Here is a 15,256-nt window from a genome sequence, read left to right as displayed (position 1 = left end):
TTTCGCACAAATGAATCATAATTTACAATAGTATGTAGGTAGTTAGGCTGCAGGTGATGTTTATAAGCGGAAAAATTAGTAGTTGTTACTTTTTTCTTCCTTTTCACGGGACCTATGGGAATATGTATAACTTAAAATGTAATTCCTCTAAGAATATATATGCGCATAATAATTATTATTATTATTCACCCCCGAAATTCAAACACCAAAGATTTATTATTTTTTTGCGTCCTATTTCAACGTAATTATTATTACAATACCACTGCCGCAAAAAATTCTCTCTCTCTCTCTCTCTCTCTCTGTCTCTATAGTCTCCTCCCGTCGACATCGCCGGCCGTCCCCGTGTGAATCGTATGCAAATGATATCGTTATGCCAAGCACATGCTGTGTGTGTGTGTATGTTTTGCCGCCGCATCGTGTAGGTATATAGAAGCATATAACTGCCGTACGTCACGAACGTCGTTGCCGGCCATTGTTGTTAAAATAAGGAACGACGATTGCACAATCTCGTAACGATATTCGCATTCGGTTCTTATAACCGAGTGAAATGCGAAAAATTCAATCCGCGCATAATTGCTGCCCACTATATTATTATGTAGGTACGGGCGATGTTAACACAATTTTGTTCAATTATACATATGGATACACATTCCGATTTTATACAAGGAAGAACTACTAAAATCATTTGTACGATGATTATTTATTTATTTTCACCTACCTACCTATTACACATGTCATATATGTGTACTCACACTTGGCAGTTGACACGCGCCAGTTTAATGCCTAATAATAATAATAATAATATAATATAGTTAAAGTCAGTGTTGCGTATATATAATATAATATATAGTATGCAGCGGACGTGACGAACGTCTGTGTCTATGAAAAATTCGATATTATCTCATCATAAACGGTGCAATAATATTATATAATAATTAATAACGATTTCTTTCTGGTATATGGTTATTATAACTTCCGTTTAAGATTTCGTTCTGAGAAAATACCATAGGTACCTACGCGTATGATCATAGGTATATACCCTATTGTTTGATTGTTAAAACTGCACAATCATAATGTGACGATAAATTAACAACATATATAATTTATCATCCTCTTTTTGAATGTAACAACTAACTGTTAAATATATTTAAAATTACAGAAACCATCACCATTAATAGAATAAAATATAGGCAGGTAATATAAATATATTATACCTACACGCTCCACGCTCCACGAATAATATGATTTAAATAACGCTGTGTTTATGTATACACGCGCGCGCGCACTCATATGTATAAATATATTATATACAGTTAAGTACCTACGTGTATTTAACTGGGAAGAATTATTGATTGGAGTTTTGTATTCTGCGTATGTATATATTAAAATTGTATGCCCATTTATAACGCCAAACGATATCGTAATCATCATTGGGATTTATAAATTTAAGCAATATTGTAAGTAAGACAATTTTTGTTTTTCCTTTTACAGCACGTCTCACCGTCTGTCATCGTACCCTTGCCGCCGATACACAGGGACACGACCGGTACCACAGCTGCGATGACGTCACTAGGCATTCAGACCCTGTCACCGCACTCGGCAGTCACCACTCCGCTCACGGTGCCGACGCCGACCTACGCCAATGCCCAAGGTCAGTAAATTGGAAAAAAATAAAAATAAAACATTATATATATATATATTATATGAATAAAACCTCTTCGTGCGTTGCTCATAGTATATATAATGTATATGTGCGTCACATATTACATATGCAAGGGTTGAGCGTAAAACAATTTGTTGGTTGGGTTTTTCTTTTTTGGCAAACGCAACGAAAGCCCATAACCTCGATACCGGTATATACCATCACCACTACCATCACTACCTCCCTCCCCTCGCCCCCTTTTACTCGTTCCTCTCCGCCACCCTTGACCATCTATTTCGGTGCACGGGTGCAGAGGCGCGTGAGACGAACAAACGCGTGAATTTTCTCTTTTTCTCTCTCTCTCTCTCTCTTCGTTTGCTGTCCGGTGGTATTTGTGTCAAGCGATCGGCCAAAAGCCGCCTATCGCAAATGTCGTGTTTTCCGAACAATGCGGGAAATGCACAACCGCTGGCCGCATGTGAAGGTCAAATACCGGACCGCCTTTACGCTCTTTTATTCAAAAATAAATCCCAAAAGATCGATGAACCCGTTTGAGGAATCCGTCCACGTTGCGGTTTTTTAACGCGGTTTCTTTTAGCGAGTCTCTTATTTTAAACCTTGGCGGACGAATGGACTTTTAGTTATTTCATATATAGGCAGCTATATATTATATGAACGTATATATAAGGTATAAATTATACCACGTATTGCTCGGGTTGCTTCCCATAACGGGTGCGTCGTCGACTACTGTCCGTAAATCTCCCAAAACGGCTTGGTTTTAAGTAGAAGCATAAAACCTATCAAATTGCGTGTTATGTAAACCTAAATATTAGAGTAAAATTAACCTATTGTTAAAGTTAAAGCTAATAACATTATCTGTGTTTAAGCGAGTTTGCTTGTTTTCGGTATCTTAATAATTGTTATGCGTTTTCAATTTTGTGATATATTTCACAAACCTATACTATAAATATTTTGTTTAAATATTTAAAAAAAATTACTTGCACGCGTTTTGCGAGAATTGCGGAAACGAATCGGTCGATTATACATTTATCCACCATGATGTATCAGCGTTCAAGAACAATAATAATATTCATCCCACTTTCATGGTTATATATTGTTATTCGTATACTATTATTTGTATTGAAGATACGTACCGACGTGGCCGTGGGGTTGATTTGAAAATTACGGGCAATTGGTCTGGAGCATAATAATCTTACGTGGGAAATGTGACCTACTCAGTTAGTATGTATATATATAAATATGGGATGATGACGATATCGTTGTAACGTACTTAAGCGCGCTCGGTTAAGTTTCCACAAAAATGCGAGAAAAACGATACCGCGAACGTAACCCGATGCCTTTGTCTGACGCGTGTAATCGTCGATTGTTTTCTACACGAACCTTTTTTTTTATACTCCCCTCTCCCCACACGCACGAGGGTGTATTTTCCTTTCGTTGTTTTTTATATTTTTTTTATCGTCGCGTTCTCTCACCAAAGGTTCGCAACGGTCTTTTTCTTGTCGGCTGCGCGTCCGAGTTTGTATCGCACTGCGCCGAAAACCTTTTCGCTACATCGATACGCATGCTTACCGTACACAACGTTTTATTTTAATTTTATTTTTTACGAATATTTTGAAACTGTTTTATTTTCTTGGCTCGCACCGGTAACGGCGGCGGCGTCGGTATGTAAAGAACGCATCAATTGCTCACATTTCTTGTAGGCCCTCGCCGCCGCCGCCGTCATCGTCGTTATCGTCGTCAGCGTAGAAGTAGTAGTAGTAGTAGTACATAATATGTGTACATTAGCCTATAATACGGCATTTGTATCAATCTAAATTTATTAACAGAACCAGTTTAGAGCAATAAAGACCAATTGCTGTTTGCCCGACGTCGTTTCCTCTTAACCCGTTCCGCAGACGAATGGGAATATATAGTCGAAAAAAAAAATTAAAATAATAATAATAATAAAAGATGAAAACGGTAACTGTGAGGGAAAAAAAGAAAGAATTCGTAGACGATGAAAAAAGTATGTATTAATAAAGAGTTTAACGCGCATATGCGGGACTCGACAATTTAGCAATCAAACACAATAGCTCGTTTTAATGAACCGCTTTCGGACGATTTACTGTTTGCCCTAAGGTCCCATGTGATTGAGGTTAAACCGATTTTATTCAAATCAAAACCCGGTCTAACTAGATCATTTATATATGTATATATAATATATAACATAAATCATTACAATTTCAAAAAAACATTCACTCGTTAATTCTGCTGGTGAATTAGTCTTAAACGATCATTGATTACTGCACTCCCGTGCGTATATATTATAATATAACTACGGCTATAGCTATTGTAACTGCTTAAAATACTGAAATATGTTTGATTTATATTTAATATTATAAAATGATATACAATAACGATTAATGATGTACACAATAGTACGTACGAATAGTTAGATCCTACGGTATGATACGATTTAGAAACAACTCCCGTATACTGTAATATAGCCGTATATAGATTTATTTGTTTTTACTCTTAACCATATAATTATGCACAACTGCACAAGCATCAACATTTCAATGTTGAATTATTTTAAATAAGGTAAAAAAAAATCATTAATACTTATTACTTTTTAGTCATTAGTAGGTATATTATACTTTTTATAAATTTTTTTTCACTATTGTTTATTTTGTTGTCGAAGAATCTAAAATTTTATGTCACGATCTTTCGCAAATAAATGTTTACAGAAATATTTATACGTACACAACGTCGTGAGATCTCATGGTTTGTGGCAAACAAACAAAAAAATATAACTCATATAATTTAAATTATAATAACAAAACACGCAGTGAATTTGTTTAACAAATACTTCTACAAAAGTCGTGTATTTTTTTTTATATTTTGTTATGTACCTATATGGCTATATGCCGTATAAAAAATTCAAGAATCTCGAGAATGAAAATAAGTTCGAATGTTCGATAGTATAATATTTTTAGATTTTATGTTTTTGCTGTTACGTAGTAAAACACGTTATCGTCGGCCAAAAATAAAAAAAAAAAATAAAAATCGTTCTGAAATATTATTTCGCAACCCTTTGCGAGCATTAAAAAACATGTTAACAGTATTATTATACTTATTTCTAAAACGACTAATTAGATCATTCTCATAAACGAAAGGAAAAAATATTGGGTGGTCTTTATGCAAAGCCAGTGCAATTTAACAACTGTCCTTAGGTTAGGTATGTTTATAAGACCGTCAATATTGTGTATTTTATAAATTAATTTTATATAATGCACAAATATAAATTATAGTATTATACACTGTACATAATGTTAATTATATTATAAATGTGCACACAAGCGGCTGCAGGGTGCGTAATACACATACGTCATACACTCTTATTATACCACAAGCTATCGTTTACATGTCATCCTTACAACCAGCGCGAACCTTGTGTGAATTGAAATCGAGCAAGTGTAAACAGACACGGGTGGGGCGCAAGGAAAAAAAAGACACGCTTGTCACTCATTTGACTGGAGGGTGTGTTTTTTTTGTGTCATTCCTGCGTTTTTCCCGAAAAAAAAAATGATATACATTCGTTTTTGTGTGCGTATAATAATATATAATATATATAGTGTATACGAAACACGTATACCTATAAACGAATCCCCATATTTCTTGCACCCTCAAAGCGCCACCGCTGCCACTGCTGTACACTACGACCGCTCACCGCGAGAGACAACCGAACATTATCTCCGGTATGACTTTTTCGACTATTGTTTTAACAAGTATATTATTATATACGAAAAAAAAACGTATACACAAGACTTATAATCACTAACATTAATAATAATAATAATAAAACAATAACCGAGCGCATATAAACAATGGAGTGATTTATCGGAATCCCCGCGACGACGTATGTTTTGATTATGCTTGAAGAATTTTCCCAGCGTACCTAATATACAATGCAGTCGGTGAGTTTTGTATTTGAGAGGTGGAGAGGAAATCCATTATCAATTGGTAAAAAAAATTGACTTTTTATTGATAGTTTTTCGATCGTCTGACGTCGTTTTCTCGTCGGCCGAATTTATTCTATAGGTGTGATATATCTGTATATACAATTAATATTATGTACACGTACATGGTACATCTCGAAGTTTGTATAATCGTATGCATATACATTATTTAACAATATAGGTATATAGGCAGGTGTAGATAACTGATAAGAGTTAGTAGCGACTAGCGAGGATTTGACAATGTGTTTATTATATGTAACAAAAACAGAAAAAGCACTCGTTTGGGTTTACTTGAGTGATAATATTATAGTTTTAAAATGCATTGGAGTGGTACAATGTGTGCAGTGCGAGTTCCTATATTAACTCAAAGCGTATAGTAATATTGTGTTCGCGATTCAAGTATTCTCGCGACCGGAACCGCATCATTTCTTTCGTATTTTTATAAACCGTTTCTTCCGACGAAGTGGTGTGTGATTTCCCACCTCCCCCCAAATGCTTAATTTTTTAGGCATTACCGTCACGCACAATCGTTTTTGTCTTCGTCTCCGTACGCGTATATTATTTATACATTTTGTTAGCTATACAACAGCGATGCATATAATATAAAAAAGAAGAATACCCACCAAATACTATACTTACATTATTATACGCCGAGTTAATTAAAAAATGTCACGTTAGGATATTTTTTTGCGCACGTACGCATCCACGGCGTATCACGGGCGGGCGCCTGGCTTATAAATAATAATAATATATTATTATATTAACAACCCGAAAGAATAATAAAAAAATAACGCATTCTTCACGTCGTCCGGCACGTACCTATAGCAGTCACCGTAAGTACATCGTAAAATGTCGCTAATTGTTATCGGCTAAAAATAATAATGTGCGTAGGTATATGATAAATTTATATATAATAATATATGTATATATTGGATAAGTGGCTCGCGTACGACGACCGGTGGATTTATAATTATTCTGTTAGTATGCTATGGGCGCGCTTCCTTGCAAAGCCGATTCGGGTCAGATATTTTGGATACCTACGGCGACTATGAAGAGTAAGTAGGATGAGGAGGAGGTATAATAATTATTATCGACTGTTTATAGGTAAATGAAGCTAAATGACGCGGCTAATATTTTTAACGGAGTGAATACTGTAGCAAATATTCAGAACAAATATAACATAATACACGCTATACCTACAGCCTATATAGCAGTATAATATTGAACGTGCAGATAATAAAGTGGGTATAGAAAAATAAAATTGTTCGTTCTTTTCCAGTATTATAATATTATATGGACCATGTCGCTTATAGCTCCCACTTTTGCCTTTAAGCAGTCGTGTATTTATGCGTATTCCATGTCCCGCCACCGCGACTTTGAACGGCGCAAATATCGGTTTACGCGAATGGAACGAGAAAAAATTAAAATAATCTCTGCTAGAATAACACCGCAGAGCAATATGTATAGCATATAAAATCTTATTATTATTATTATTATTATATTATTACTATACAATAGGCATATAATATATATACCTGCACCATTGTCGCAGATAAAATATTACACACGCAACGAAAATGGATAGTGCAAACACAAAGTCCGCGTACATTTACCGCCAACGTACATTTATATTATATATATAAATATATTTAGGCATCGTCTATGTCATCACGACCGTGTTCACAATGAGCGCATATACCTTTGCGCAAGTCTTCTCAGCCTAACCTGTGCGTATAATATTATACGTACATTTTATACTTACGCGAGTGATATTCAATCGCCTGGAGCATAATATAAGTTTTTATTTCATGATAAGCGAAAAGATCTTACTGTGACGTACGGTTTGCTGCAGTCTATATATTATATAGCGTTTGCATAATGTGATAACGCGCTATTGGATGCTATCGGTCAGTATAATTCTGTTATATAGATATCTTATGTACTATGTAAAAACTAAAAAGTGACTGTATAATAGATAACGGTCTCCGTAAAAAAATGCTATGTAATAATATTGTCTCGTCGTTTTTGGCCCGAAATCGGGAAATGACTCGCTTTGCGCATGCTTTAGTGTAACGCGTCTCGTAAATCGCGCGTAAATCTTAATATTAAAACACTGTGGATTTTCGTGTGATCTATGCACCACGGCTGGTCGTGATGATCGACAATAGACCGCTCATACAGAATTTTTCATAGAGATCGACATGACATGTTTAAAATTCGTACTCGGTGATGTTATTGTCATCATATTATATACAGGAACAACGGTTTTTTCATGCACAAGAATTATATAACCACGCTGAAAATTCCGTTACGGAGTGGAAAATATCGTAGTATAAACGTGTTATCATTACCTATTTAAAATCCCGGGACCCGTCGTACTAAATATTTTGATGCATATACATAATTTTTTTTTTAGATTTTTACTTTCTTTTCATACAATTTTTTACCAGGTAGAATATTATAATGAGCACGTTAACTTGAAGATTATAATATATTAAGTATACCGCCTTCGACGAAACCGGAATACTACTCCGGGTTAGGTGTATGCATATTGTATACGGTTTACTATAAATTAACAATAATGGCTGCTGTTATACTCAAAATGTCTCAATCCTATCCATGAGGTGGCGGCAGCGACGATATTAATACATGTACGTACACGGTATATTATACTCGTCTCCGTCTAATCGATTCGCGTACACCTATATAAATATAATAAACGTTTAATATTTTAATAATATCACGTCGATTTAAATAAACCATTATACTCACACCGATCGGTAAACCGTTTGCCGGACATTTTTGGCACCACTGCAACCGTAGCCGCTATGTATGATGTTATAAGTTTATAACTTATAATAATACTACCGTTTTTGCCCCAAGTCGCGCTTGTATATAGGTATTATAAGGTACCTATATATTATAATTATATTATTGAATGATAGGTATACATGCATTCGCGGGTGCGTTGTGTTGTGTTCGTCTTCGAATTTTTTTTTCATTATGTATATATTTATATAAAACCGACATGTGTTAATTCGCCTCGTTCACCGACCGGGTTATAATGTTAATTATCATTGTTTGCTATATATAATAACGTCGGAAACACAACGTTTGTCTGTTTTTTATTGTCCTCTAGTAATTAAGTATTTATGAATTCGTCGGTAATGCCCTTGGTTTTTTATTTAATTTTTTTTACGATACCGTTTCAGGCGCATGTAAATGTATGTGTCTGTCTGTTTTGTGTATGTGTGTGCGTGTGCGTGCGTGTGTGTGCGGGCCCTTTGTCGACCGAATTTCAGTTCGTATGTACACCTATATAATATATTATAGGTACTTTACTACATTAGGTACTGTAATAAGTAATAACTAATAAGTTAATAACTAACAACTACTAATAAATAATATATTAATATATTATTAATTATTATGTATTTGAAATTTGTTTTCACGCAATTTTTTTCTCGGTTTAATATTGTATTCTATTAAAAGCACATATGTGATTAAAACTGCTAATTAGAGTTAACGTATGTACACAAAACCATTAACTCGACAGTAATAATAATAATAATAATAATTCGATAGTCCGCCATTAATACAGTGTAAATATTTGACGTATTCGGCAGTGTGACGCCACGAGGCAGTTAATAAAACCGAAAAATTATTCCGTATATGTTCGTGTTTCTTTTATTATTATTTTTTTTTTTATGCAATTAGCATTTCATAATATTTGAACGAGACTTTTACCTACTATTGTAGTAAATTTAATAAGCATCGTATAATTATTTAACAGTGTTAGGCATTTAAAAATTAAAAACTTATGATGATTAATTAATTTAATCAGGTAATTTACCATTCGTGTTTACCAATAATTTATAATTAGACAAATAGAAAAATATTTATATTTATAATCGATAATAACTATTGAGTACCTGTCGTTGGTATAAATATTTATAGGTCGCAAAATATGGTAATAATATACATAGTTATACCTACAAATGTATAATAGATATTTTATATTGATGGTTTTAAAATTATGTGTTTTATTTATTTGTTCGTATAAAATATGATTAATTAATCATACTATTCGATTAGAAGAATAACTAAGCCCTATATATATATGTTTATAAATAAAAAAAACTGAACAGAAATCAGGTTTATAATATAAGTACATAATTTAAAAAGGTTGTGTTTAATATTTCCCAATACTTTAAAAAAAAATGCAAAATCAACCAAAAATCTTAGTTGAATGAGGTAAGAATCTATTCAATGCTCGCCAGGCAGAAAAACTGTTAGCATTATATTATTATAATTTTATAATTATAGTCTTATAGTGAAATTAACTTTTAAAAATGCCTAGTTATTATTTTATGAAATATGCAATTTTAATAACGCAGATGAATGAGAAGGTTATAATCACAATACATATTATGTGATCTAGTGATAGCTCTAGCTAAATTGAAAAATACTATAGGTACATTATTAAGTATATACATTGTACATATTTCATAATATGCAGCAAATCGATTTCCCTTCAAAATCTACAATATATTTGCCACGAAGCGAGCGAAGCCGAGCGAGTGTCGTATACTGCAGTATCCTATCTCGTCCTTTTTTTTATTATTATTATAAAAAGTAATAGTTTTTATTTGATATATGTACTATAATAATATTGCGTACCTACGTTTGAATATCTGACGTAACGGAAATATATTGTAATATTTCCGTTAAATCAAATTAACATTAAAGTCTATTGTTTTCTGTGAAAACAAAATCTAATATGTATGAGAAACATAATGTAAGTCGAAGAGAAATCAATTTTCATTTCCGAGACTTTGTTGTGTATTGTCTGTACTCACAATAAACGTACAAGAATATCGATTATTTTTACCATTTTCCCTGGAGCGTGCCACAATAGATAATCAAATTGTAAAGTAAAATACACAACATTTTCGTTTCTCGATAAACACGCGCGTTTTTCTACACAAACATATTTTTTTTTATTCAAAAAAAAACAAAACAAATACAACGAAATAACCTCCGAACTGAGTACAAATTTAGTGTAGGTCCACATAAAAAAAAAACCTTTACCATATATACGCGTACCGCACACGGTAATGGCTTTCACCCATCGTGCACGAGGAATTCGAGAAAAACCTGAGGCGGCACGCGTGGGCAGTACAAAAAGACCGTTCGCGGCCACTTGTTAATTAAATACTATTAAAAATACTCAGTTGAAATACTATTAAAATAAACGCGCTCGCCGATGAAGCCCGTTTTCTCGGGCCACCGTCGGTGATTCCGATCTCGTTTTAGTCGTAAAAGAAAAATCCAAACGACGATAACAGTATTATATAGTATCGTATATTCGTACGAGTGAACTCAAAACGACGCATTAAATTAATTAAAACAAATTTGAAGTTTTTAAAATTTGCCACATACGCGTGACGCCCGCACCGGCATGGTATATTGCCCAATTATTGTGAAATTATATTTCAATTGATGTAGCATATTGTATAAAATACATAATATTATAATATGTGGAGATAATAATATAATAATATCGTGCGGGCTATTCAAGGCTGATCTTCAATAGAAAAACATATTTCGTTCTTCCACTGCGTGCGCATTTGTCGTGTTGGTTAGTATAGGTACCTACAAATAATAATAACAATATATTTTTTTCTCAACCTTTGGCTCTCTGATCATTTTTGTGTAAAATAATAATAATAGTGAAAACAGTGGGGAGGCGATGATTGGCATAAGCCATAAATAAAATCTATAATATTATTATCACACTGAATAATAATAATATAGGCGTCGGTTGCGACGCGCACCGACGCCGGTTCAAAACCTCGGCTGCGGGTGGCATTTTTCTTCGGGCAAGTCACGGTGTCCGGAGAGAAGTGTCGCCATCCCCCACCCGGGCATAGCAGATACCTATATGGGTGCCCACTAAAAAATCTGCCAGAGTAACAAATACACGTGTTCAAATCTACAGTACCCTCCCCCACAGTTAAAAACCACCCAATGGCCTAAGTTGCCGCGGGATAATTAATAAAAATAATAATAATAATAATAATAATATATTGAAATTTACATTTATTGTTGTTATTATTTTTGTAGCGAGAGTAAAAATACAAACTGCTCTTAAATACTTATCGTTTTATATATCGTAATTAGTTGGTACATATTATGCACCAAGCTATACCTAGGTCTGATCCTTTACCATTCGTGAGTCGCGACGTGTAAGTGTTAAAAGGAAAAAATCTATATATCTGTCTGCCAACCGTGAGTTAATTATTGAAAAAAAACTTAGTTAGTGTACGCAGTAGTTATGGAGGTAGAATTGTAAACGTATTATTATTATCTATTAAATATACAATATAAAGAGATACTGCAGAATTTAGAATTTAGATTAAGGATTGGTTTTTGGAACTCGAGTTACGCTTATGCGTTCGGTTTATTATGTCCTACTTAATTTTCGCATCCGAATCAAATATAATTGGTACAACGACGACGTATATTTTTTTGATTCCAATAATCATATTAACATTGATCTTCTTGTATTTTCGATCAATGTATAGCAATATCCGTAGACGTAAAAAAATAAAGATTTAGCAATAAGTAGGTTTTGTCGAAAATTCGAGAACAAAATAATAGTTTATTTATATATTAACGATATTATAATATTATTATAAAGAGCGATACGCGAAATTAAGAGCTATTATCTATAATACTAAATATACTATAATGTAAGTCTTTGCACATCGCATCAAGTTTTCGTCTACGTCTTTATGTTGTTTATTTTTTTATTTATTTTTTCAACAGTCATAAACATTTCGTTAAGGTGTATATTATTATTAAATATTATATTGTGTACGAGTTATGTAGTGTACTTATATGTGTATATGTTTTATGTATTTATATACGTACACGTACGCGAGAAGTTTTCGAATTACTTATGCAAAATTATGTAAAACGTAAAATGTCATATTTCGATTATTTACACGTCGAAATACATTTCCAGTTTACACGTGTACCTATACATTTTATATTATATATATAAATTATAAGGTCGACGTGCTTAATATCATATGTAATATGTATACATATACACGTAGCGGGCATGGGTTCTATATCCAAAATGCAAATTATCACTCTCGACAGTCGACACATCCGTTTCCCGTAAACGAATTAACCTCATCGCGGGGGAGCAGGGGGTTAAAATTGTTTATATATTTTTTGTGTTACTGCCGTGTGAAACGCGACGAATAAGTAAAACTACATATTTTACGCGCAGCGTTCGATAAAAATTAAATTATTATTTTTTTGTTAGTAAATGATAGTAAACGAGACGTGCAGTATACCGTGGTGTTTTGGGCTCGTTGAACTAATAAAAACAGTTACGATGTACAAGTCTATACAGAAGAAAATAATTTTATTTCGATTCGAAATTCCGGCTGTGTTTACGTTATAATAATATATTATTATTAATATAACGCACCCGTCCGTCCGGCCGCCTGCATATTATTATATAATAAATACGCAACCAAATAGGTTGTACGATGTGTACATAATATTATATTATTATTATTATTATTATTATTATTATTATTATATTTAGTTAGGTGTACCTTGCCGTAATATATACTTTGGGTATAATATATTATGGTACGTTTTTAACATTGTCGTTATTATAATTACTATTATTTGTTTGCGACTGTGATATCGTACCTATTTATTTTTCACTCATCAATAATGTATACGACGGCGGCGCTGAAAATGTCACGGTTTGTGACCGGACAGCGGCGATGCGCGTGCGCCCCCCCTCCCCCGACAACCTTTCTGCACAGTTTGTCACTGTCATGATTTTTTTTTTTTTTATTCAATTTTTTCACTACACAGACATAAACTCGCGTTTACGTCTTACCGGTCGTTGTGACTTATGACGTGAAAATTCGTCATTACTGTGACGTCCCCGATCCGGTTCCAATGTTGCAAGTGCACCCGAATGTAGGCCGAAAATGTAGCGGAAATAAAACTTGAATTTCGCGTAATCGTATTTTATCACCAGTGAATACTATACACAGGTACGCGTAAATAATATTATAATATTATAGTGACGGAAAAACAAATACCTCTGTACAACGCAGCGACGAGTGCAGCGCACCAAAAACTGCGTCGTCGTCGTGGTCGTCGTCGTATGTGCGTCGAATAAAAAATATCGCGAATGTTTCGGATTCTTAACAAACAGAATAATATTATTATATTATTGTATTATGTACAGCACCTAAATCGCGTTACATTCATCGGCACGCCGTTGAATACAAACGTATTCGCGCTCGCGGATTTCTCTGTTTCGGACATGACGTATAATAATAATAATAATAATCCCTACACGAATGCGTGCTCGACGTAATAATGATATCGCGGGATAGGTATAACACTACTACATCGAATATTATTTCTTATCGGATTCAATTTCGCCGGACGAGCATTCCGGACTTCTTCCGTACACACTCCACACATACACACATAATATTATTAAACAAGAAATATATTTTAAATAAAAATATATGATATCGTGTCATATTATATACTGCAGGCATGCATCGAATGTTCGAATTTGTTGTTCTACATAATATACTATTACATACAATTTTCATTTTTCGACGCGACGTGGGAGTGTTGTACATAGCCGGTGTGGTATATATTAGTATACTTATAGTAAATATATATAGGTAGTATGTCGCGGGTGTGCGGCAAGACGACAAAGAGCAAAAAGGGGGAAGAAAAAAAAGCTCACGTATATGCCTACAACACATATTGTGATGTTTAGGTCCAGGTGGTTTGCAACCCCTTCAGGAAAAAAAATATTGTATTCCTGCAATACGTACACACGCGCGTTTGTCTGTTTTGCCCTATAAAACGCGTATCTTTATATATAGGTTAGGTTAGTAGAAAACGCATGAAATGAAAAAAAAAAAAGGGTTATGACGAGCATTATGAAGAGTGATTTTTATATTATTTAATCATATACGTATATATATATATATATATTAGAGGGTCGATTTTTTATAAAAAGGTCGAAACGAACAGAAAAAAATAAAACCGGTCCCTCCCGTTTCCCCATACATGTCGTCGTCGTCGTCGTCGTCGTCGCCACCGCCGTCAGCCTCGGGGGACCCCATCACGGTGTGTACACCTATGTTATATTGTATACGTTATTTGATTTTTTTTTTCCGTGGAAAGGATTAAGGACGACCGTTTTGTCGTCGTCAACAGTAGCAGCGGCGGTGGTGCGTTTCGCTCGCGCCTCGCCGAAAGAAATTAAAAAATTGTTACAATACGCAAAATGGCGCGACCCTGCAGTTTGTTACGTAAACAGAAATCGGATACGGGATTAGGGAATTTCGCGCTCCGTTATAATATATTATATTATATTATGTACCTATATAGGTGCATGTGGGGTGCAGCTAGAACAATTATTTCCGTAAAGGGGGTAACCGCGCGCGGCGTATTATATATCCGCATATTATGTGTATTATACATATATAACATACATAGGTAATAGTACGGTAACATACGCGTG

At 34.1% G+C, this 15,256-nt stretch overlaps 1 protein-coding gene across 2 annotated transcripts in view; it reads left to right on the top strand.

Annotated features, from left to right (window-relative positions):
- The window catches only part of LOC132938622 (zinc finger protein castor homolog 1-like), an 87,521-nt gene that overhangs the window by 50,995 nt on the left and 21,270 nt on the right, over positions 1-15,256 (top strand). For both annotated transcript variants that reach the window (XM_061005556.1, XM_061005555.1), the window contains exon 4: positions 1,492-1,651. In XM_061005556.1, coding sequence (XP_060861539.1) covers positions 1,492-1,651 — 160 coding nt within the window. The remainder of the gene's footprint in view (positions 1-1,491; positions 1,652-15,256) is intronic.

Source organism: Metopolophium dirhodum, chromosome 2 (assembly GCF_019925205.1).
Source record: "Metopolophium dirhodum isolate CAU chromosome 2, ASM1992520v1, whole genome shotgun sequence".
NCBI classification, from domain to species: Eukaryota; Metazoa; Arthropoda; class Insecta; order Hemiptera; family Aphididae; genus Metopolophium; species Metopolophium dirhodum.
The sequence above is the reverse complement of the archived record's forward strand: the minus strand, read 5'-3'. Positions and strand labels throughout refer to the sequence as shown.